This window comes from Pseudophryne corroboree, chromosome 3 (assembly GCF_028390025.1).
Source record: "Pseudophryne corroboree isolate aPseCor3 chromosome 3, aPseCor3.hap2, whole genome shotgun sequence".
Classification (NCBI taxonomy): domain Eukaryota; kingdom Metazoa; phylum Chordata; class Amphibia; order Anura; family Myobatrachidae; genus Pseudophryne; species Pseudophryne corroboree.
In genome coordinates, this window is record NC_086446.1 from 580210819 (window position 1) to 580226482 (window position 15664).

Genomic DNA, 15664 nt, shown 5'->3' on the forward strand with positions numbered 1-15664 from the left:
ATGGTGTAGGGGATCTATGTTTTAATATAATCACTTTTACAAAAAGCAAGGTGCAAAATATGTATGTACACACAATACATACTGTACATCACCCTTCTCTATGTAGGACAGCCCTGCAGTTTTGAGACTGTTGTCTTCCTCACTGCAGGCAGTGGCTACTGAGCACACCAACCCCTCACGCATACTGCAATGTATGTAGTTGTGTTCCCAGAGGCTAGGACTTTAGAAACACCCATAAACAGACGCATGGGATATGAGACACACCAACGTTATGACACCATTCCTGATTTTTAATACTGTCCCAATGTTTCAATGTTGAGAAGTATGCATACATCGAGGTGGAGGACCTTTGTGCTTATATAGTGCAACTCTGATATAACCAGTACGCAGTTTACAGTGTTATTTCCTTGGCTAGCAGTTGAAACATACAATACCCATTAATTCAAATTCAACAGAGTATGCTAAGCATAGCCTTTTACACATGTAGAGGTCCATATCTGGTGCCAGGTATCCAAAGTTTAGCAAATCTGCTGCTAATTAACACATGCTGAGCCATATCAAGAGTCAACATTAAGTTGAAGGTATCCTTCCCAACAAACGCTGGTAAACATTTACAGTAGCTATAATATTCTACTTAATTACACGTTTCTAGTGGGAAATAGTCAGGATCCCGGCAACTGGGATCCCGGCAGTCGAAATACTGACACTGGAATACTGACATTGCTAGGAATGCCAGCATCCTGACAAGGATCATAATCCCAGCGTCGAAATCTCGACTGCTGGGATCCCTAAAGAAGGGATGGTCGGTGCAGCGGACAGGTAAGCTGCACAGGGTTTAGGTTAGGTTTAGGCTGCGGGGAAGAGGGTTAGGACTAGGCTCCGGGAAATGGGGGTTAGAGTTAGGCTGCAGGGAGGAAAAGGGGGGGTTAGGTTTAGGCACTACCAGGGAGGGTTAGGGTTAGCTTGTAGGGGAAGAGGGAGGGAGGTTAGGTTTAGGCTGCCGATATGGAGGGTTAGGGGAGCTTCGGGAAAGGTATGTATACTTACCTATCCAGTCGGGATTCTAAACATTGAGACACCGCGTTCGGTCTTGTGACCACCAGCATCCCGAGCGCCGGTATTTTATACCTAACCTGTTTCTAGTTATGCCACCAGAGCTAGCTTTCTTTTTTAGCAGACATTGCGATGACTTATTTGGCAAACCTTGGTGAAGTTCAACAGACAGAACTTGTTAAACTTAACTTCTGTACTTTTATGTATCTCACATGGACATGGGTGCATATTTAAAATAGGTGTTTGGTAAAAACCGTGTGTATACACAAGCACATCACAGGGTGGGAAACTATTAATCTCTATTATAAACAACTGCTTTCACTATTATATTTCATTTTTGGTCAGAGAAAGAATTGTGCTCAAGTGAGGGTTTACAGAATGGGTGAGGCAAGGGCGTGTTTGACGAAGAGGGAACAAAAGTGGAAGGGAGAGACAGGCTGAAAAATGGGCAATATGAGACCAGCCATCAGTAGAAAAGGAACAGTGAAGGTGGGAGGGGATTGGGTTAAGGGGGCAGGTAAAGGGAGCAGATGAAGAGAGAATGATGTGGACCTCACCCTTGGTAGTGTGGGGTAGAAGGTATAGTGTAAATACTGGCAGATTAGGGTATTGGTGGATAGGAGGTAACTGGTGGGAGCAGATATTGGGGTGGCTTCCATTTTGGTAGTAAAGTGGATGGTAAAGTCAAGGGCCTATGGGGAGGAGGGAGTTGAATGAAATACATAGCTGTCGCTTCACCTACAAGATTACACAGAGTATATCCATTCAGTTTAGTAGGGTTATGTGCAATATTTAATTTTTGATGGTAGGAGCTTGGCAAATTAATACAGACATTAGGTGAGAGACCTAATGTCTGTATTAACCATTCTCTGCTACCACAGTGTACAGCTATTAACCCCTGCATTACAACTGTGTTCCTGTATTACCTGCTGTTTACCAATAAAACTAGCATCCTGGGTAAGGGCTCTCTTTCACATCCATGTGCTCTTATTGTGACCACTATCCCAATAGGCTATATCACTGTACATAAGATGATTTGCCTGTAGTAGCATTAAGATGTATAGAAAGCGCTAAGTAATATTTAAAGGGCCACTTACACACAGAAAATATACAACAATATTGTGGCTTAACCAATTTGATTAAAATGCCTAATTATTTTATATCTGTCATTCTCATGGATAATGATATAACTGATATATTACAGTAATTTATTAATAACATATTATAGACAACCTTGATCGTTGGATTTATAGTAGGATTTGTAGGATTCTTTATTTCATAGTTGAAACATATATGTACTGATTGTCACAAGCATGAAATAATACTAGCATGCCTTAATTACCCATCCTTAGCTACTGAAGTCATTTTCCCCTCTGAAAAATGCTATGTTAAACTTTACTGAAGCAATTTTACTTCTTACAAAGAACGCTAATCCCAATATTATATTCCTAATAATGTTAATATATTTTTATATTTTATTTTTTACTATTTCAGTCTCCAAAAGGATTCTAATCCAAATGTTACATACAACTAAATAATATAAAATGATTATTGTTATAGGATATTATATGATATGCCAATGATTTAGCTAATTAATGTAATGTGGGTTACAGAGATAAACAGTCAGAGAAGATGCCCTAAATTGTCTTCTCCGTAATCCCTTTATGTTTTCCTAGAGCACTCCTGTCAGTCTTACTGAAGTGTGGTAATCCTCTCTCACAACACTTGGGATAGATGCACCATCGCTTGGAATGTGATAAAATGGAGAGAGAAAAGTACCAGCCAATCAGCTCCTACCTGCCATGTCACAGGCCCTGTTTGAAAAATGACAGTTAGGAGCTGGTTGGCTGGTAGTTTATCACTTTCCATGCGATAATGCATCATATCTTGGGGGGCTATCATAGTGTTAAAGGTTTTGTGGAATCACTGGGATGAGTTTAACACATCTGGGTTTGGCCATATGCAGAAACAATCAAAATAAAGTAGCAAACCCAGATCCTTGAGTTTGCTTCTAAATTGCACAGAGGGTAAAATCTAGAACAACGTCTAATATAAATACATACACAATAGTCACAATTAAACAGAAAGTTTTTTGACAGTCCAGTTACTTATGATGCTTACCAATTTGTAGAATGTTAAAACCACATATTATGTCAATGAGAGAGAACAAGAAACAAAAATGGGCCTGATATAGAGATGTACCCAAACCATACTTGCCTATTCTCCCGGAACTGCTGGGAGGTCCAGAAAAAATGGGTAGTGCTCCTGGTCCACCAGAAGAATGGGCAAGTCTTACGATTCCAGCTGCACCCCCACGATCCGACCGCCCACTTAACAAGTGAAGTGGGCATTATGGGCAGCCGATTACAAGATTCTCGCTGAGTCGCAAAATTATAGCCACGCCGCCTGCTGTATAATGCCGGTAATCTTGTCACTGTATAGTAGGAGGATGATCATGATGACACAACGTGGCTACAACACCCCCGTACCAACTCCTTTGCAGTGCACGCCTGCACCCTGCACCCCGTGATGCGTAACACACCCCAAGGTCTTCCTCCGCTGTGGCTGCCTTCTCTTGGAGGAGTTGGCGACTATGACGCAAACCCAATGGTTTTTACAAAATGGGGTGGTCAGCCATTTTTGTATGTATGCTGAAGCCAGTGTCTGCATCTTTCAGGCACAGATTTCTTGGCCTCTGCTGCGTAATTGCACTGCTCATCCTGAGTAACCTGAGGCTCTCATGGATCTCCAGTGTTCTCACAGATACAATGCTGCAAATTTGGACACAGCAGCAGATCACAGAAGGAGATGTCTTTTTACACAAGACACCTCCTGCAGCATTGGCATATCACAAATTAACTGTGGCCAAAAAAGACGCAAGTAGTGTCTGATCAGTGAGCATCTCTGAATCTGGCCTCATGTACATCTTCTAGAGGATCAGCGCAGAAAGCACTAGCAACCACAGTGGTAAAATGTCAACATTTGCTTTACAAATAGTGCACTTACATTGTCCACTGTAACTTTTCATTCTTAATCGAGCTGTACAGGGCCTTGGAGAAAAAGAAAATACAAATAAATAAATAAATTCAATGTTTCAATGTTTAATTAATATCTTAAACAAGATCTATACAATATGACTTGACTTTCTAAATCTGGCTATAGACTGCACTATAATCGTGCAAACTATCGTAGATGACCAAACAACTGGTTAACGATTATCGCTCAATGTGTGATACTTGTAAAAATGGCTGAAAAACAATCTTTTGTGGCTATTAATCTCCTCAGATCCATGCATACTTCAGGCTGTGAATGGGGATTACCCACCTACATCTTGTAGTGTATGGAGGTCAGGGGCGTATCATGAGAGGAGGGGGCCCATGTACTGTCTCCATCTGGGCCCCCTCCTCTCTAGCTGGCAGCTCTCTGCTGATCAGTGCACTGACAACTAGTAGACTCTAACAGTGTGCCATATTCTACAGCGCATGCGCAGATCTCCGGGAAAATGGCGCGTTGCCATTTTCCCAGTGATTTCCCTCATGCACAAAACACAGGGAAAATGTCCACAGAAGTAATTTTCACAGTGATTTTGCAGTGCTGCGGCTGCCAATGTTGGATTCTAGAAAGCCAAGTATAGAAGAAATGAGTGCGGGGTGTGTGGTGTGGGTGAGTGCAGGGTGTGTGGTGTGGGGCCCACCCGGACCACACATACTGCACCCATTATAGATACGCCAGTGATGGAGGCACTCCGATTATTGGCATATCGCTCTGTTTGTCGTGTGTATTGGTTGCACTACTGTGCAGTCTATGGCCAGCTTTACAAGGGTTACTCATAGGAGAAGCAATGATAATGTAAGTTTGCAGTTAGAGAAATCAGATACAGAGATGGTGCTCCAGCATTTCTTTACTGGTCCTCACATACTACTTACTATCAATAATCCAACCTTAGTAAGATCACTAGGCTCAGTCCTAATCATGGTGCATGTACAGATATCCTTGTATTCCCTTCAAGACTAGAACAGTGCAAGAGACATTGGGGTAAATTTACTAAGCTCCCGATTTTGACCGAGATGCCGTTTTTTCAGCAAAGTGTCATCTCGGTAATTTACTAAACACTAATCACGGCAGAGATGAGGGCATTCGTAATTTTTTGCAAGTCCAAGTAAAAAATTACGAATGAATACACCATCGGTCAAAACGCGGCTGTTTAAGTATGAATCTCGGTCATCTACTAAGAAGTGCAAAGCAAAAAACAAACAAACACTGCCGTGAAAAATTACAACTCGTAAAAAAGTGCTAAAAAAAAAACAGACCTTTTTTTTTTATTCGTGATTGGATAGGCATGCACGGATCCATGAGATCCGTGCATGTATATCAGTGGGAAGGGGTGGGAAAGTGCTTATTTTTTCAAAAAAAATTGCGTGGGGTCCCCCCTCCTAAGCATAACCAGCCTCGGGCTCTTTGAGCCGATCCTGGTTGCAGAAATATGGGGAAAAAAAATGACAGGGGTTCCCCCATATTTAAGCAACCAGCATCGGGCTCTGCGCCTGGTCCTGGTCCCAAAAATACGGGGGACAAAAAGAGTAGGGGTCCCCCGTATTTTTAAAACCAGCACCGGGCTCCACTAGCTGGACAGATAATGCCACAGCCGGGGGTCACTTTTATATAGTGCCCTGCGGCCGTGGCATCAAAAATCCAACTAGTCACTCCTGGCCGGGGTACCCTGGGGGAGTGGGGACCCCTTCAATCAAGGGGTCCCCCCCCCCAGCCACCCAAGGGCCAGGGGTGAAGCCCGAGGCTGTCCCCCCCCATCCAATGGGCTGCGGATGGGGAGGCTGATAGCCTTTGTTGTAAAAGAAAAGATATTGTTTTTAGTAGCAGTACTACAAGGCCCAGCAAGCCTCCCCCGCATGCTGGTACTTGGAGAACCACAAGTACCAGCATGCGGCGGAAAAACGGGCCCGCTGGTACCTGTAGTACTACTACTAAAAAAATACCCAAAAAAAGACAAGACACACACACCGTGAAAGTATAATTTTATTACATACATACACACATACATACATACATACATACTTACCTTAAGTTCCCACGCAGGTCGGTCCTCTTCTCCAGTAGAATCCAAGGGGTACCTGTTGAAGAAATTATACTCACGAGATCCAGGGGTCCAGGCTCCTCGGGAAATCCAGGGGTAATCCACGTACTTGAAAAAAATAACAAAACGGTGTCCCGACCACGAACTGAAAGGGGACCCATGTTTGCACATGGGTCACCTTTCCACGAATGCCAGAAACCCACTTTGACTTCTGTCTAAGTGGGTTTCTTCAGCCAATCAGGGAGCGCCACGTTGTAGCACTCTCCTGATCAGCTGTGTGCTCCTGTCCTCACTGACAGGCAGCACACGGCAGTGTTACAATGTAGCGCCTATGCGCTACATTGTAACCAATGATGGGAACTTTCTGCCCTGCGGTTGACCTAAAGTGACGTCACCGCTGAGCAAGAAAGTTCCCAGCATTGGTTACAATGGAGCGCATAGGCGCTACATTGTAACACTGCCGTGTGCTGCCTGTCAGTTAGGACAGGAGCACACAGCTGATCCATCAGTCAGAGTGGGTTTCTGGCAGTCGGGAAAAGGGGATCCATGTGCAAACATGGGTCCCCTTTTAGTGCGTGGCTCGAGTGTCCGTTTTGTTATTTTTTTCAAGTACGTGGATTACACCTGGATTCCCCGAGGACCCTGGACCCCTGGATCTCGTGAGTATAATTTCTTCAACAGGTACCCCTTGGATTCTACTGGAGAAGAGGACCGACCTGCGTGGGAACATAAGGTAAGTATGTATGTATGTGTGTATGTATGTAATAAAATTATACTTTCACGGTGTGTGTGTCTTGTGTTTTTTTGGGTATTTTTTTAGTAGTAGTACTACAGGTACCAGCGGGCCCGTTTTTCCGCCGCATGCTGGTACTTGTGGTTCTCCAAGTACCAGCATGCGGGGGAGGCTTGCTGGGACTTGTAGTACTGCTACTAAAAACAATATCTTTTCTTTTACAACAAAGGCTATCAGCCCCCCCATCCGCAGCCCATTGGATGGGGGGGGACAGCCTCGGGCTTCACCCCTGGCCCTTGGGTGGCTGGGGGGGGGGACCCCTTGATTGAAGGGGTCCCCACTCCCCCAGGGTACCCCGGCCAGGGGTGACTAGTTGGATTTTTGATGCCACGGCCACAGGGCACTATATAAAAGTGACCCCCGGCTGTGGCATTATCTGTCCAGCTAGTGGAGCCCGGTGCTGGTTTTAAAAATACGGGGGACCCCTACTCTTTTTGTCCCCCGTATTTTTGGAACCAGGACCAGGCGCAGAGCCCGATGCTGGTTGCTTAAATATGGGGGAACCCCTGTCAATTTTTTTCCCATATTTCGGCAACCAGGATCGGCTCAAAGAGCCCGAGGCTGGTTATGCTTAGGAGGGGGGACCCCACGCAATTTTTTAAAAATTTTTTTACAGTGTTTAATTAAAAAATAAAATAAAATAGAACCCCAGCACGGATCACACAGATCCGGCCGAGATTAATTGTAAAAAAGTCGGCAGTGTTTTGCTAATCACTGCCGTAAAAAACACAAAAAAAACACGAATGACATCGACATCGGAAGAAAAGAAAAACCCGAATACGACAGCTTAGTAAATCCATCGTAACAAATTCAAAAAGTTGCAGTTTTACACTTTCGATGTCATTCGTGATTGAACTTTGACCTGAAACGGGAAAATACGAATCTTAGTAAATTTACCCCATTGGGTCTAATTCAGACCTGATCGTAGCCGTGCAAAATTTTGCACGGCTTCGATCAGCCACCCTGACATGCGGGAGCACAGGGCTAGTCCGCCCCACATGTCTGGCCCTCCCCCCACCGCACCGGTACAAAAGCATTGCACGGCGGTGATACTTTTCTACCTGAAGAGTAGCTCCCTGTCAGCACAGCTCCTGCGCGCTGGCAGGGAGGTACCTGTCGCTCTCCAGGTCGCAGCGGCTGCCTGTGACATCACGCAGCCTGCCTCCAAAACGGCGGCCCAATGCCGCGTTGCCCAGACCATGCCCCCAAAATGGCGGACCAACACCGCCAGCCCGCCCCCTCCTGTCCAGCTAACGCCTCTGCCTGTCAATCAGGCAGAGGCGTTCGCTGGGCAGAGATGCCGACCGCAAAACGCACAGCAGCGATTAGGTCTGAATTAGGCCCCTTGATGGGTTAAACTGATTTTTGGAGAGAATATAAGCAAAATCGATTCCTGACTCAGACTGGCACATTTATCAAATCCAAACACAGGAAAGGTTACTATAACCCTAGAAGCCTGCAGATATGTGCTTTCATTTTCCAAATTGTATTAGAAAAAAACTTTATCTGATTGGGTACTGTGGGTTACAGAACATTTTTTTTCCGAGAAACCAGGATTCCAGATAGCTTAGACAGTGCCCAGAGGCTACAGAAGGACAATTAAGCTAGAGAGAGATGAAAGAGGAACAAACTGTTTCCTGGACAGATATAATCCATTGGAACATATAGCTAGCACTTGTATATCTGCCCTTTCATATACAGTATACATTTTTAGTAGCAGGCCCAATTTAATAATAAATATTTCACTGCTTTCAGATAGACATTTCACATTGATATTTGTACTTGTGATTCAATTCTTTTCTTAACGCTTGGTTCTGTTTTCTCCACATATATAACCAGTTCAGTGAAGAATTTGGCTACCTCTGTAAATCTGGGAAGCCCATACATGTAGTCAAATTATAAATGCTGTAGGACCTGTAGCACAGTACTTGGGATAAATGAGAAAATCAGTCCATGCCACTGGCGTATTTATAATGGGTGCAGTGTGTGCGGTGCACACAGGCCCCCGGGGGTCCAGGGGGGGGGTCCAGCAGGGCTCACACCGCACACCCTGCACCCATTAATAGAAATACTTACCCTCCAGAGTAATCACCGAAATCACTGGGAGAATGGCACTACGCCATTTGCACTGTGTTTTGCGCATGCGCAGTAGGTAAATCACTGAGACAATGGCCGCCGAGCCATTTTCCCAGAGATCTGCGCATGCGCTGTAGGCTCTGGGACAGCGCTAGTGCCCAGAGTCCCGACAGCGCTACCGGCTAGAGAGGAGGGGGCCTAGTCTCTCTCAAATCTTTCTCATTGCATTTTACCAGTAGTTCAGTATATTGCAGGTAGATGCATAAACCCCATACCCCCACCCCTCCCCTATGAAATACCATGTGACTAATATGCATCATTGTCATTATGACCAAGACAAAGTGACTCAGAAATGCATCATGTTTAATTCTCAGTGTGTTTCTGCTTGACCTGTATTCATTTGAGAAGAGGTAGGAATAATTTCAGATGCTGTCCAGAAGGACCAGTCATCCCTATGCTTAAGCATTTCCCAAGAAATGTTCATGCAGTTTCCAGCCCGGAAGTGAATCATAAGTAAATTACAATGTGTATCAGCCCATAGAGCGTGTTAATGCTAGGCTTACAAATCAGCGAAGGAGAAGTGAAGGGTAGTGAAAGCAGCCCTGGATACTCTCGCATAAGGAATGTCCCTGTCAAATCTGCTCTCATATTGTCACTATTACTAATGACCTTACACTACACCTATCTGCAGCTACTGTGAACCTGCACAACACTCTGCTTATATTGTTTACAAGAACCATATGTGTACTGTACATCACACCTCATTTCCCCATGTCTTCTAGTAGTTAACCTTGAATATCAGAAACAAGTAAAAGGTAGTAAGTAGCACCTTGCTGTGACTTACGGTATGTTGCTAACATATACAAACTGTACTTGAAATATAATTATGATGTTCAGTAACAATTAGCTAACGACATTTTACCCTCAACAAACACTGCTTTTCTTAATACTGCATAAACAAAGTTTCACTAAGGAGGAGCACAGTCACAACTCAAAAATATCCCTCACTGCATTAGTAAAACCAAAACCAAATAGGATTATGGGTAAACTGTCTGTTTAGTTCTGATTTCATTTTATTTAACAAAAAACAAACAAAACTACAGGTATAATAAAACAGTGACAACTAACATCTTTTTACTAACATGTTTCCTATGTTGAAATATAAAAATATATATACACAACTGTAAATGTAGAGCCACAGACATATTAACAGAGGAGGGGAACCGCGTGGAGTCTCCGTCCGGGCCTCCTTCTCTCTAGCAGGCAATGGCAGTGACTCTGAGAACTAGGTGGCGCGCAAGTCTCAGGGAAAATGGCGCGGTGGCCATTTTCCGTACTATGCATGCTCAAAATGCAGGTAAAATGGCCGCAGCACCATTTTCCCAGAAACATGCTGTCGTGGGACTCCAGAGAGGTAACTATTTAAAAAATGGTGCAGGTTGTGCGGTGTTGGCCTCTCTGGACCCAGGGGCATGTGTGCACTGCATACACTGCAGATATGCAACACCCACCAAATTCCTTGCTGGCCAGTGTATATTACAGTACTCATTGTGCACAAGGAAGAATCATATTGTAACAATTACAAACTGCTACACAAAATTGGAACAGTCATGCACATGCAGCATCACCTCCCACTGCTCAGCATTCTGGTCACCATGCTGTTTCAGCCACAGGAAGGAATCTTGTCCAACTCATATATATCACAGCTGGTTACTATTTAGGCCAACATTCAGTACACATATATATTAATGAATAATAACTGCAGCATACAATAGTGGCTACAGTGATATTGCATGACCATAATGTGTCCTATTATATAGACGTAGACAGAAATGCTATACAATATTGCTTTATTACATTAGTACTTGGTGCTAATTGAACATTTAGGTTTCTTTTTTTGTCTTTAAGTTAATCAAATGTTATTAATTCTACGCTTCTCAAATCAGTTACGTCAGATTTCAGCAGGTCTACTACTGCACATGGGTGGTTCAGTAATAATATCAGACCATCACATTTCTTTACCTCCACACAGAAAATGGTCAGCTTGTAAAGGCTTGTGTGGCTGTTGTAAGGGAAACTATTTCATGATCCAACGTATTCAGGAAAGATACACAGCTAATAATTTCTGTTATTTCCAGAGGCCTGTCATCTTGCACTGACACTCACTGAACAATGAAGAAGTCAGGTCTGTTTGTGTGGCCCACGTGACTAAGACCTACCTGCTGCATTATAATGCAACTCGTGAGAGAAAGTGCTCAGCTTGATGAAACACGAGGTACAAGCAAGGCTCAGTGGGCTCTCATCTACAGCGTCGCTAGGCAACTTCCTCCAATCTGACGCACTACATAATGGACTGATATTTTTATCATTTACTTATAATGCATGTATGCCCACAGCAGCCTTCACAAACAGTCCCACTTTCTCTATATTGCAGGAGTAGGTGAAAAAATACTCCATGAGACCATGCCTACAGTAGAAATGGAATAATGCAGTAACGTTCTAACATGGAATCCAATAGCGCATTGTTGTTTAAAGGTACAATATACAGATGTGGCCTCCCTCAGCTTGGCCATTAGCCGCGACAGTCGACTAGCATGCCTGCAGCCAGCGTGCTGGTGCACTGCGTACGCATCTGCTATCCATAGGATGGATGGGCCGCATGTGAGTGCGGTAAGTTGCAATTGCGATGTGGCCAGACCTGTGACCCGTTTGCAGGATGAATGACCATGGACATAACTAAAAAAAAAAACTAGTGCCAAACTTCCCTGTTTTCAAAGTATATTAAACAATCTCTTGCTATTTTGTATACAGATAGGTCCACGGTTATCTTGACTAGTTTTCTGCGCCTAGGCACAACATGACTTATTAGCATAAACCCTTCATCTATTGTTCTCAGCTGCAATACAATACAGAGAACAATACAGCAGGGGATTAAGTAATTACAGCAGGGGATTAAAGGCCCATATTCACAGGCAGATGTGGGAGAAATGTGTGCTGAGCGAACCGCTCAGCACACATCTCTCCCACCACTCAGCACAGCGCGATGTGTGCTGAGCATGCGGGGGGAGACTGGGGGCCGCTCATTTCACCCAGTCGGTGAAATGAGCGACCTGCTAGATTAGCCTGCATGGCAGGCCAATCTAGCACCAGCGATAGCAATGCGTGGGGCTGCGCATCGCTATCGCTGTGGGGGGTACACACGGAGCGATCATGCTTAAAATCTAAGCAATCTAGTCAGATTGCTTAGATTATCGCTCCGTGAGTACCCCCCTTAAATCCGACTGGCCAGTCTCAGTTAATCCTATTATAGGTCAAGATAAACGTGGACCCATCTGTATTATGGCTCTGCTCAGTACCACTTCTCTTATACTGTCTACAACGCTCAGTAATTATTTTCATTTGATGTGCTATGTAAATGAACATTTATTGTAATACTATAATTATGTAATACATGGCAGAGGCATCACTGGGGTCAGTGACACCCGATTCACAGAAAAGGGGGCGTCACCTCGCGAGAAGAGTCATGGCCTTGTGGGCTGAACCCTGTTTTCATCACGCTGGGGGCATGCCCAGGATTGCCAGAGATGCTAGGCTGCCCCAAGAGACTCCTCTGGCTGCACTGCCAGCACCTACACTGTGACAGGAGCTGAGTGCTGCATATATTGCCATAGTGCAGAACTCGTCTCCTGTCGCAGTGCAGCCAGAGGAGTCTCCTCGGGCAGTCGGCATTTTAGTGTCACCCCCCCCTTCCCCCAGTGACTCCACTGATACATAGCCTTGTGTTGGATAGTGATCTACGGATGTTTGGTACGTTCTCCTCCTCAGGGCGGTTTAAAAGAGGAGAGGGGCCCATGTGCAGACTCCATGCGGGCTCCCTCTTCTCTGCTGCACAGTAGACAGAGTCTATTGTGCATGCACAAATCAATGGCAAACTGGACGCTGCACCATTTTGCTGTAGCACCAACGCAGGACTCCAGAGAGTTAAGTAATAAAATATGGGTATAGAGTGCGTGTCAAACTAATAACGACAGAGAGGTGTATCTTGCCAGACAGAGGGAGGCTAAGAAGGCGATCAGACATGCAAAGGCAGAAGCTGACGAGAAAATGTCCCAGTCAGTAGATAAAGGGGGCACAACATTTTTCAAGTATATAAGTGAAAGGAGAAAATCAAATGCAGGAATAATAAAACTTAAACAGAGAGTGAGAATTTGGTGGAGAGATACAAGGAAATAGCAGATCATCTAAATAATTATTTTTACTCCGTATTCACTACAGGAGAGGGGAAGGGTTACAGTTATGTTGTAAAGACATTCATAAAAATAAGGTACAATAGATAAAGGTCTCAAATGAACTTTCAAAACTGAAAGTGGATAAATCAATTGGAGGAGATGGGATACATTCAAGGATACTAAAAGAGCTAAAGGATGTGCTGGTAGCACGCTTAACAGAATTATTTAACCAGTCACTAGCTAAAAGTGCAAATTCAGAGTACTGAAAAAGAGAAAATGTAATACCACTGCACAAAAGTGGAAACAAGGAAAAAAGAAGCAACTACAGACCAGTAAGCCTTACATTAGTAGTAGGGAAAGTATGGAACACTATTAAAAGCATACAACAAATAATAATTCTAAAAATATATAATTATTGGAATCAGGCGCTCTGTAGTTAAACCAATTAGTATCGAACAATATTACCTGTATGGCTCTAAATGTGATATAATATTATATAGCAACTCCCATAGGAGTAATAGGAGTATTTGCAGTACTCCAATTGGTATAGAAGATAATATAAAATATCAAAAAGGAATGCTCAGATAAAATTAAATTTGCCCAAGGCAATTTATTAATTACATATAAGATACGAATATAAAATGTAATAAACAATGTTTCGGCACTTAAAAATAACCCTGCACAATATCACACAATAATTATCAGCATACAAGAAGCAATATTTCAGTCCACAATGGGTATGAAGTGCATGTAGTGCTCCCCTTGTTTGTTGGCAGCCAATATTGAAAATTCCACTATATATTCCAAAACGTTATTAATAATTAACAGCAGTGGATAGGAGTGCTGTCCTGCTTGGCATAGCCACACAGAGCGTGCGCTATGCTGCCAACTCCCAGACCGCTAAAGATGGATGCTCACCGCTGTATCCGTGTGTCTGGCCAAGACCGGCAATTCATGAGAGCAGCGGTATCAAGACAGTTCGCGGGGAGGGAGGGCGCAGCTCTCGGCTGAAGGCTGTGGCAGATCACGCTTGTTGGAATTTCTCTGGTTAAGAGGAATGCTCACCGCTGGATCTATAGATCTGGTTGAGACCAGCAATAAGTGTGCTGTGTCCGTAATTTGAGAGGGATCAGAGATGTGGGAACAGTGCTCGGAAGGAAAGGGCACAGCTGTCAGCTGATGGCTGGAGCGGGTTGCACTGGCTGGAGTTCTCCAATTTGTGAAGGCTGTTGGTAGGTGTGCAGGGTGGCTGGCAGGCTATAAAATGGGTCCTTTACGCGTTTCTCCATTACCCAAGAACAACGATTTCATCAGAAGGTGATTCAGTGACCGCTAGAAACCATATTTAAATCCAAAGGCAGCCAATGGGTGTGAAGAGGTAATTAATCATCTCGTAATCACAAGTTTTATATACAAAAATGTCTGGTTTCTCAAAATATATTTGTGTTTAAGCATATATAGTAATTATATATATCGATAAATATATAAGACATAATAATGGCAACATTGATATTTTCTTATACACAAGTAGCGAAGGATAGACACATATTAGCAACAATTTGGATACATTTTAATCACACTTAAGAGAGACGTTGGAAATTCTTTGCTCCTCTGCAAGACATGATAAGGAAGATAAAGTTAACAACCCAATAGTGGGAGCTTCGTGGCTTTGGGGGCTAATCCCCTGTACTATAAAATAGGCAGACCCATGTTCAAGTCTCATTGTGGACTTAAATTACTTTTAGTGGTGTTATTACTACTACTATTATTTTGTTTTTTTATTATTATTATTATTATTATTATTATTATTATTATTTTAGTGGTTATAATTGTCAGAGCACCGCTTGATGGGTGTCTCAAAAACAGTCTGACAATATAGGGACAATAATGGTTACATAACCAGTTAGGGAGTATACATCACCATGAGAGAAACACATACTATGCAAGATATCACAGATGGATGTTCAGGTGTTTCTCACGTGGTTTTTAAAGATGAATTGTCATTTGAGCACGCCTGAACATAGGTGTGCCAATTGGTGTATGTAAGCACATTACAATTGTGTGCTTGTTTTTTTTTTGTACATTATAATGTTAATTGTAGATCTTTGTTAAAATAGAGCAATTTGCAACATTATAATAAGGTGTATCTTGAGTTTCTTCTTATGTTAATTCCCCACATATTTATAGCAACTATTATATAACTAGACATTTGAATGCATACCGTACAGCAGATCCCCAATCTGCACAGTTGGGGTATAGGTTTGATCTGAAATAAGTTTCAATTTGGAGAATAATAAAATAATATAGATGGTATTTAGAGGTTCTCATGATACCACATCAATTATAAACTCTACCTACGAATGAAAGATGGAATATATTCATCAAACACTCTTAAGAATGGTCATGAGACATTTAAGTGTT

At 43.2% G+C, this 15664-nt stretch overlaps 1 protein-coding gene across 3 annotated transcripts in view; it reads right to left on the reverse strand.

Moving 5' to 3' along the window:
* PSD (pleckstrin and Sec7 domain containing) overlaps positions 1 to 15664 on the reverse strand; it is a 747912-nt gene that overhangs the window by 209935 nt on the left and 522313 nt on the right. For all 3 annotated transcript variants that reach the window (XM_063961403.1, XM_063961401.1, XM_063961402.1), the window contains one exon: positions 4060 to 4103. In XM_063961403.1, the coding sequence (XP_063817473.1) occupies positions 4060 to 4103 (44 nt within the window). The remainder of the gene's footprint in view (positions 1 to 4059; positions 4104 to 15664) is intronic.